Source organism: Ornithodoros turicata, chromosome 4 (genome assembly GCF_037126465.1).
Source record: "Ornithodoros turicata isolate Travis chromosome 4, ASM3712646v1, whole genome shotgun sequence".
Classification (NCBI taxonomy): Eukaryota; Metazoa; Arthropoda; class Arachnida; order Ixodida; family Argasidae; genus Ornithodoros; species Ornithodoros turicata.
This window is the reverse complement of record NC_088204.1, coordinates 64,605,206-64,615,977: the sequence shown is the minus strand read 5'-3', so window position 1 is coordinate 64,615,977 and position 10,772 is coordinate 64,605,206. Positions and strand designations below refer to the sequence as shown.

General features: G+C 46.3%; 1 protein-coding gene across 1 annotated transcript; it reads right to left on the bottom strand.

Annotated features, from left to right (window-relative positions):
* Positions 1 to 7,618: 7,618 nt before the first annotated feature.
* LOC135392522 (putative nuclease HARBI1) lies at positions 7,619 to 8,424 on the bottom strand. Its single transcript, XM_064623230.1, has 4 exons — positions 8,262 to 8,424; positions 8,056 to 8,168; positions 7,834 to 7,894; positions 7,619 to 7,770 (listed from the first exon to the last, which is right to left on the bottom strand). Exons 1-4 carry the CDS (start codon positions 8,422 to 8,424, stop codon positions 7,619 to 7,621), a joined length of 489 nt encoding a protein of 162 aa, XP_064479300.1.
* Between the last annotated feature and the right edge of the window lie 2,348 nt (positions 8,425 to 10,772).

Here is a 10,772-nt window from a genome sequence, read left to right as displayed (position 1 = left end):
ATGTCCCCAGATGCCGCCCGGTTGCACAGCCGTTGGTACCTCCCTATTGAAAAAAGCACTAGAATCATTCTGGTGTTTTTGGTGGCTGTGATTTGGGACATTCCTGGTGCTTTCTTCTCTGATGTTAGCATCAGAATTCCCTGGTGTTCCTAGTGCCTGCTCTCTGATGTTCCACACCAGGACCTCTGATGTGTGCGCTCTGGTGTTGCACACCAGGATCCCTGGTGTTCTGTGATGCTCCACTGTTGAACATTATGATGTCTCATGCGTTAAATCCCGTGATGTACTTGGTCCGTTAGGAACCTCACAATGGACTAAAAGCTGTGCATAGCTGTCGACGTGTGTGTGTGAGAGAGACAGCGAAAGCAGGATAGTGCAAGCGCGGTACCACAGCACGAACACGGTGTTTGCTGTCCTGTTTGTTTTTCTCTAAGCGTTCAAAATTATGCACAGCTTTCAGAGCCTCGTGAGGACGCTGAGGAGCCAAGTACCTCACGGTATCGAATGCGTGAAACAGCATAATGTTCAATAGTCGAGCATCATAAAACACCACGAAGGGATCCTGACATGCATACATGAATGTGCAACATTCAACCAACACGGTCTGCTCGTTATTCCGGTACTAAGGCTGCTTGGGACAGTGGCGTATCTAGGGTGTGGCAGGTGTGGACAGGTGCCATGGGCGCCAGTTGAACAGGGGCGCTATTATGTGGTCGGATGTGAATGTGCCAGGTCGGGTACTCAACCTGGCACCTGGCCATTAGAGAGGTTATAGTGTGAAACCTAGTGCGGACAACACGAAAACGCATCCCTAAGGACATCATGTTAACCATGTTGCCATGGGCGCAGGTAGCTCTAGATACGCCACTGGCTTGGGATGTACTCATTAATGTTAGCGACTCATCAAACCAGTCAACAATACAACAAGATATCACAGGTTTCTTTCTACTGCAAAGGTGTCCCAGCTGTTAGCAGCCTAAACTAATTATTTGCATATAGTATACTGAGAATCAGAAATAGAAACAGACAAGCACGTGTAACAAAACTGTCTGTATTACTGCTACCACTGATGAGACACAGTTAGTATGCACTCCACAATACAAAAGTACAAAAAGCAGCAATGTTATTCCTTCTACGAGTGTGAATACATCACATGCGACACAGTTATAATTTAGAAAAGCATACTCGATCAACTCTTCAGTCATTTTCCGTCCTCTCTTCTTGTAGTCCATATCCCATGAATAATGAGTTCATATGATGCCGGACAAAACGCACATTCAAAGACGTCACACCAATGACCAGTCGTCACATCTACCCCGAATGCATCTCTTGTATTTTCTCATAATTCCACTTGTGCACAGGTTGGAAAGCAAACTACGACATATAATGCAGAACTTCAGAAACACATATTCAAAGTTCTTCACATTCGTGCGAAGTTTTCATATTGAAAACCAGGACGAAACGCTACCTCAACCAAGGGCCCGAAACTCGCCAGTTCCCTTGCGGGATAAAGTGAGGCGCTTCATGCGTTTCACGTCATCGGACGTCAGAAAACGTCACAAATTGAACGTCATGGGGACATCCGGTGGCTAGTGATTACTGATTGGTTCCCATGAGGATGAATTCGTTTTCTGAGCGGTGATTGGCTGTTTTCGAATTTGTTCGTTGTGTTGGACTATGAGTTCTGATTTTTCCTGTTTAAAAACGCAAGCTGCATCATGTGAGCGTCCTCGAACAGTCACAGCTGCCAGGGAAGATGCCTGCGCAACATTTGTGCTCTGCTTCTTGGTGTAGAAACTATTCGAGCGTCCGAACGCCTCGTACCCGATACCTGGTCAACGACTGCCGAGAGGTAAGTCATTTGTCGTTGCTTGTTGCCTTACAACACCGCATTCACATCGTGTATTGTGAATAAGTTGCTTAACAGTTACCGGAATACGCGGTGACCGAGACAGACAGCGTAGCTTTGCAGGTACGATGGTAGACTATATTTCTTTTCGTGAAACAATATCATCTAAGTGTCATGATTAAATACCCGTTCACGTCGTACTGTATAAAGGTATGACGCTACTGTAAGTCTGATTCTTGGTGATTTCGCTCGACAAGTTTCGTCAGACGCGTTGACTTAGTAGCTGTTCTGTACGTAGCGCCAAAGCCAAGATTGTCAGGCTAATCGGTCTGAATATATAATTGTGAAGTAGCGCAATAAAAGGTATTTTTCGTACTAAGGTCGCTCATCACACCCCATGACTGCGAGCTTCTCGCAACCCTACCACCGTTCTTATTTTTCGCGTTCAATAGCACCTTTATTCTTTCTATTTACATTGCAACTTTCACATGCATAACCGTATATCTGATACCAATTGTTTTCATCTTGCAGCCACTGAGCTCCAGTTCCCAGTAGCAGTCCGACATCAGGCTTCTTCAAGCAAATTCTGGAGCAATATTAATGTCATCCTGTGTATGTCTTGCTTGCATAACCGTATGTCGCACAATAAAATATTTAATGTGACAAAAACAACCAAGGCTCAGTCGTATTCCTGTAACTCCCACTGCATTCCGACAAACGCGAACAAAAAAAAAAACAGTGCATGGAAGAAAAAAAGGAACAACAAAAGAGGACGGGAAGCAGAGCACAGAGGAGGAAAGTAGTAAGAGAGAAACGGATGACACGTCATGTACGTCATTCGCGACATAATCAAAAAAGAAAAAAAAATAGGGTGGCTAGTCCTCAGTCATTGGTCGAGCTCCGGAGGTCACGTGAGTTTTCTGCTACAATAGATTTCTACTACAGCCAGGCTCCCACAGCTCCCCATAGAGCCCATAGTTTGAGATAATTCAGGCAACACTGGACATGCAACCAATGAAAATGAACTATGATGCCTACATTTCGGCCAATCAGGAGTCTCTCAGTTTGGCTCGCCTTTCGGCCCGGTACTGGCCAGTACTGGCTACCATCGGCTTTTACTTTTACTGGTTTTCATGCCCGACGCTTGTTATTCCGTATTACAGAACAACTAGGCAAATTTTTGACAAAATACACATTTATTTGAAACATCGTACTGATTCAATAATCTGACACAAATATTCACCGTGCCTACAGAGTCCAAATCGTTGCGTTCGTTGACCAAGTTCGAACACGAAAACACACACTACTCCCAGAAGTAAGCGACGATCACAGGAGTGCACGCGATTTCACGGTTAGCATCTCCTTTCGTTGGCTGCAGTGCGAAGGTTTCAACGATGCGGGCAATGCTTGTCGCACGGACACCGAATCCTGTCTCCGTTGTGACTGCATTTGAAAATGCGACGGCGCTCACAAGTGTTCCTCAGGCGTGAGCTGCATTCCAGTTCTGAACTCGAAAGACTGTTCGTACGTAGGATACTTGTGTTGGGAAACATCACAACATGCGCTGAGTCACTTTGACACACGAACAAATCTGGGACTTCTCTTTGAACAATGCCATCATACCGTGGTGTGGTGTCAACTGACATCGTCGAGACGCGAGACGCCGCTGCCACTTCTCTCCCTTCTCTTCTCGTAACTGCCCGCCAGACAGGCAGCCCGCGAAAGAATGCTCCTTTGAAACTTTGCCAACCAATAGCGGAGCGCGCAATGTCCTTCGGCCAATGGGTATCAACTATGATGCCTGACGGAGTAATACCACGTGTTTATGACGTGCAAACATTTTTTTAGAGCCGCGAAGAGGGGGAGCTGTGGGGGCCTGCTACAGCTTCGCGCCCCTGCCTCAACCACCTCGACCAGCCCGTTGAGTTCAAAACACACTAATGCCGATGGCGCTGTCGCTGTCTTATGTGACAATGAGAGCGTAAAGTTTCGTTTTCAAACTCGAATGAAAGCCGCAAAGCGTGTCAATTTCGACACTCGGGGGAATTATTTGCGATGCGAATTATCATTCCTTTGTAAAAGAAATTGCGCTAAGGAACTCATGATCATTGTAAATAGCGGTTTTCATGGTAACAACGTGTAGTGCTCGTACTTTGGCGCCTGTATGTCTGGTGTCTGTGAACCACACCAGACCGCTCTAACGGTCACATTAAAACACTACGTCTGTCTAGTGCGCACACCAGGCATTCTAGAAGGCACCAGAATCATTCTGGTGTCGTAGTAGTCCACTCTGGTGTTGACATCAGGAGAACTCGACAGCACCAGAATCACCTTGGTGTCACGCCAGAAATTTTTGATGTGCACATTACAAACACCAAAAGAGTCTAGCGTGAACGCCAGGAACATCAGGAAACACCAGAATAATGCTGGTGATTTTTTCAATCGGGCTCAAAAGTGACAAATGTTTTTCATGCTATCATGTGCAGGGTTGATTGATTTAAATCAGCCAGATTTAAATCACCGATTTTAATAGCGATTTAAGTTATGAATATTAATCAAGATTTAAATCACCTCCCTTATGTTATGTTTGAATTCGAATAGTAACATAAAACTGGAGACGCTGGGGAATATGAGACTGAGCCTGGAAATGAACCACAGCCTGAAATATATTAGACTTCAGTGACTTTTAGTGCAAACAGCGTCACGTGACCCCTTCTGTGGCTCTCCGGCACACTGGCAAACAATTTGGTTACACATAGCGGGTGGTCATTCCACGAGCGTAGAACTTTTCCAGTTATTTCTTTTTCCTATTACTATTCGGTGTAATTCATAATATATAGTTTTCAAATAGATCTCCATTTGCATTAGCTAGTAACTGTTAGCCGCACTGTTAGAAGTCTAGACACTTTTCTTTGCATGTGCTCAAAAAGTGATTTCGCTACTACGAGGTGGCACACGGAAGCCATGAGGTGAAGATCTGTCTTAGAAGACAAAAATCAACTCAGTGACTTAATCAATATTCATCATATTTAAATGAAAAAAATCTGAATAATTTGATTTTTTAATCACGATTTTTTACAACCCTGATCATGTGGAGGTTGCGCATCCTATAGGCCGTCAGGGCAATTTGACTTATTTACGACGTACTGCTCTACGTGCGGTTGGGCCCATGTAGTTAAAGCTCCCTCTAAAGCCAGTCTGGGGACTTAAGCAATGAAGCATATGTCAAAAGTAGGAGCTTACCAGTTATTGCGACAATGAGTATGGAACTGAACTAACCAAAGCATTTATTTACAATTATTTACATCGCTAAACGAATCTCTCCAAAGTGGGGATGCTGGTCTAGGGAACCATACCATGGAGCATCTCTCAAAAGTAGGACCTTAGTAATTATTTACATTATTTACAGTTATTTACAATACCAAACGTCTCGGATTACTTCAGCTTGCGATCTAGAAGCGGATCGTCCGGGCAACACCTCGTAGAAATTCTTCAATGGTTTTTTCATTGTTGACGTACTGGCAGTGGCTGCAAAGGTTCCGCAGCCGTGCTTGCAGCTCCACGGTTGCTGGTTTCAGTGACGGCAGCTGGGGACATTTTGTCCGGGGCCTTTTCGGGGGACATTTTGTCCGGGGACGTTTCGTCCGGGGACATTTTGTCCGGGGACATGAGCCTTTACAGTAATCTATACCTTTTCCATAGATTGAGAAGTTATCCGTCAAAAAGTAATCGGTACGAGTTAAGTTACCATGTGAAAAATGTAACTAAGTTAATAACGAAGTTCTTCCGCCTGAAATATAACTCGCAGTTACTGAGTTACTTAAGAACGAATTACTTCAACTTACTTCGTACACGTGCAGCGCGCGTGAGCAGGTGAGTTAGACCTTGAGTTGCCTGCGGAGGAGTGCAACACGCTTAGATCGTTTTCGTTTACGTCCAACAATAGACCTCGCCCTGTTTGTAAACAAATGACGTCATAGTGTTCTACAGCGCCACAAATTTGGTAGACTTGAACTGCGCTTGAAGCAAGAGGTGAACAAGGTCGCTCCCGAAAGCCACGGCCTTGAGGGGATTACGATGGGTCCTACTTTTCTTTCAATAGGAGGGTGAATGTTTTAAATACAATTCACTCGCTCTCCTGCACGCGCAGGAAAGATATAGATGGAAACAATATGAAAACTTCGCAGCGGAGTACTGGCGGCATAGCTGCTTCCCCGTTTCCTACTCTCATCTGGATGAAATCGAAGACAGAAACAAGGTATACGTGTACGTCGATTAGGGAGTGCACGTGTCGCGACCCCCAAAACTCGAGTGTGAAAGGAAAATTAACTTAATAGAGGTAGACCAGCATTTTTTCGGAACCAAGACCCTCGAATGCTTGTTGACAAGGAGAAGTAACAGTTAAGTATGCGAACGTTGCACGCGCTCTTTCGTGAAGGAAGAGTGCATGGCGAAACATCGTCGCCTGTGCGCGGACGTAACCGAAATCCTATTGGGATTTTGCGAATCGGGCAAAAACTTTGTAGAATTTACTAAAATACCGTTCATGCAGCAGTACAATTACGCCGTCGCATTGCACACGGCTAGCGTACTCGCTCCTAGTGGTGTTGGCACGCAGCGTCACTTCACCTGTAGCTTCTGTGCCGTGCTCATGCGCACCCACGACTCGAAGTGATGCGCATGAGGACGTACCACGGTGATTCCGCGAGGCAGTGTGCGAAAGCTTTGATGGAAATGTGGGACGAGATGATCGCCGCGAACGCCTACCCCGCTGCAATCCAATGGTGCTGTGATGAGCAACGGGCCGAGCACAGACCTGCCACCCATTGTGCGTACTGTAAACGGGAGTTCGCGCAAGACCTTCCCCGTGTCCGACATCACGACCATTCCAAGCGTTGTACTGCTGGCCAGACAAATTACATCGCGACGCTGTGCAACCCCTGTAACGTGGCGTGCACCACGAGAGAAAAATTACCGATCATGGTACACAATCTGGCCTTCGATTTGGCCAGCCGCGGACTCATAGCTATTAAGCATGGATGTACAGACTGCGTAACTAAATGATGACATCTTCGATGTCACTTTTATATCCAGAGTTATTACTGAATGAAATGGAAGGTATGGACAATTTGGCGTCTGCGAGTGCTGTGGCGATGCGAGTGATGGCGTCTGCGAGTGGCAATGATTTGGTCAAACGCGACTTCGTTGGACCAGAGATTTTGGTGCAGAACTAAATACATTCAGAACCGAAGGCGTGTATATTCCCAAATCCCAGCAGGGGGTGGGAATACGGAAGGTCACCGACACACGAGGCGGTGAAGAAGTAGAGAACACTGAGTGAATTTTATTTTAGTGTATTTACAATACTGTTTACCCATACTGGTAGGTATAGTCGCAGGTGCATAGGTCACACGGCAATTTACAACAACACAAGAACAGACAATTACAACAGATGTTGCTTGAAGTCCCATGTCAGATTTTGCGTTCCGCGGGTAGGGAAGTGTGGGAAAGGAAAATCAGTGACGAAACCAAAATAACACGAAAATGAGCTTTTTCCTGGGGGTTCATTTTGAAAAGCGTTCGGTGGTGTGTTATCGCATCTCCGAATGACAATGCACGTCTGCCGCTACCCGCCTTGAAAGGAAACATTTCCGTGACGTGACCCAGCGGGTGAAAGTATTTGTACCGAGGCGACATTCGTCCTTTACAACTACAGATGTAGGGTGCATTCGATGCACCGTACGGATCACTTGACTTGATCACTTCACTTCACTTGCGAAACCTTGACTTCAGCAGTCCGATGTATTTATCCACTACGCCGCGCACCCCTTTGTGGCGTCTGTTGTATCGGGCCTCCGGTGTGTTGGGGTCTCCAGGCAACGGCGTCAGCAGCCACGGTTGCAATGGATAGCCACTGTCACCTGAGGGAAATGTGTAATGTCACGTACCCGTTGTAGTTCTCAATTATACTGTGCGACCCTTACCTAGGAGGAAGTGGGGTTCGTCAGAGTGCCTCCAGGACAGCTCGCGTTTCAGCTCACTGTGCTTCCACACGTAGGCATCGTGTGCTCCGCAGGAAAACGAGCAATCCATCGACGTGATCCGCATCGACGCGTCACACACTTAGAACACGTCGGCATATATTCCAGAGACTGCCAGATTTTTTGGGATACGTATTCAGGAGGAGGATACCCTCTTTCACTTACGATCATGGCATTGATAGCGAAGTACTTTTTGCGGCAGAAGAAAGCACTCTTTTGGTACTGCCCGCTCCTCTCAGATGGTGCCAGGATTCCAATGGCCGACCCGTCGATGCAGCCTGCAAAAAAAATATTGCGATGTTTAAGGTTTTAAGTGGTCTTAGCTTCTTTTTCTCTGTGTCTGTCGCCTCTCTGTCCACATAAACGCTCACCAATCACGCCGGGCAATCTCCATTTGGTCTTGAACACCCGCATGACCTCGCGGATCTCGTCGGGTTCGGTCGGGAATCGTATCCACAGTGGTGCCAGCCGTAGCACTATGGTATTCGCCACGTTGAAGAGCACCTTGCCGATGGTGCTCTGCGTGACTGCCATGTGCCGGTCGCTAGCTACCGCCCCCTGAAAACTTCCTGTGGCGTAAAACCGCAGGGCGATGAGAACCCGCCCCTCCACGGATAGCGCCGTCCGAGTTTTTCTTTTTGGACGGAGGGTGGACCGTAGTTGGTCGCATAGCCAGTGAACCACTGGCTTCGTCAGTTTATACATCCGCATAAACTCCTCATCCGTTGCCTCGACGGCGTCACTATAGGGACGAAATCTTCTGCGGACGTTGACTCACCCACGCTGCGAGTGGGACTTCCATTTCGCAATCCAAAAGAATAAAAAACTCTACAGAAATAGACACTCAAAGAAAAGTTCACTGCACACAGAAAAACAAAGAGAGAGAGAGAGAGCGATTATGGTTTTAATGGCAACAAAGGCCATAGAGCGCCAAAACTACGGTGAATATGTGAAAGATGATGATGATGTGAGAGAGAGTGTGTGAGATAGTTAAAAGGCTATCTACAAGTATGAGCGATGAGATGGACCAGGATAAGAGAGAGAGGAAGATGACGATAACAAGTGAGTATGGCAGTTAAAGCTATCTACAAGTGTGAGCGATCAGGTGATCCAGGATGAGATATTTACATGAGGAGTTCGGTGATATTGGATAAAAGCGGAGCAGTACTTAACATCTACATCTGACACACATGGTCAAAAATTGGATGACATTATTAAAAGTCACAAGAGGAGCGTCACCCAGTAGAAGGGCTGGGTGGAGTGGGACATGGTATCTGTAGAATGCGGCGAAATGCTGTTGGCGTTGGTGTTCGAAGTGAGGGCAGGATGCCAGTACGTGCAAGACAGTCAAGCTGTCACCGCAGTGCGCACAGGCTGGCGGATCCTGACCTCTGAGTAGGTGGTGATGCGTGAGCCATGTGTGTCCAATCCTCAATCTCGCGTAAAGAACTTCGGATGATCTGTTGATGTGTTCAGTCCGATGCGGGGGAGAAACGTGTGGCTGTGTGAGGTGTAGAGAGAGAGAGAGGTTATGCGTTTAATGGCACAAAGGCAACAAAGGCCATGGAGGCTTAGAAGTCTGTAAAATATGGAGAGTCATCAGCAGGCTTAGAATGAACCAATCAGCGTGAAGCGGAGCTGACTAATTAGCACAAAGAGGCGGAGCTATGCTCACCAATCAGCGATCATCAGGCTTAGCATGTACCAAACAACGTGAAGTGGGCGGAGCTAAGGCGACCAATCAAATGGCTTAAAATTAGCTTCTGTTGGATTACAGCTGGATTGTGTTGGATTAGAACTGGGTTTTGGCTTAGAACTGGATTAGAATTTGGATCTACTGGATTAGAAAAGGTTGGTCGTTGTCGTAATGGAATAATACTACTAACAGAAATCCAAGCGTAGTACTCAAGGCCCTGGAATACCTGCCGGGCCAGCATGGGGCCCTTACAGAGGCCTACTTGCCTTACCTTATACTAAAGGTAGTTCCATGGTGGTTTAATTGTCTGTCTAAGGTTCATGTATTGTATTTTCTGTGTTTCATATGCAGTAGGACCTTGTTGAGGTGGTACAAAGTGGCGTATGGCTTTGCAGAAACGAGACCGGAACCCAATATGTTTGCTGCGTGCATGGCAAGTCTCAGATACATTTGGTTGACGACAGGTGTGCTCACTACATATGTGGTGACTTTTGACTTTAAAAACGAAAACGCTGTGCGAACTGTACAACCCGGCCTTCATGTGTAGCAAGCCGACATAGGTCTGGCTGACCTCTCCTTGCGTAGATGCCACCTCCTGTTTATTAAACTTATATATACCCACCCCCCCGGCCTTCATCATGCCTAGTCACGTGGCGACAGTAACGATGACTGCCCATGTAGAAGCATGTGATGCTAATACATGGTAGAGGTATATGAAGCCCACTTTGTGTTTTGCATTCTAGCATCACATTTCTCACTCCATATAAGTTCCCGTTGGATAATTTCAACTGATGTCTCGTCAGGCACTTTTGTTTCTAGGGTTCTGGGTTTTCAGTGTTTATTTCAGGTCGTTACCGGTGGATGTTTTTCCGAGTGTAAAAAACGGAGTTTTTCGGAGTTTACGATTCGACGACGTATGCGAATTAGTTACACTAAGAAAATGAATTGGCTGCAGCAAACACAGTTATCACTTCAATATTAAAGACGCAAGACTGCCAACACATTTCGTGTGAGGCACATGTTTGGTACCACTGAGCTTATTGTAATGGATCGTAGCATACTTTTCCAGATTGCGATCTGAAACCGCTGACCAACTCACGACATCGAAAATGACGTTTACATTAAAAATAGGGAAAGCTAGAAGGCGGACTGCACAATGCTTCCAATGGGCATCGCCAAAGCGTTA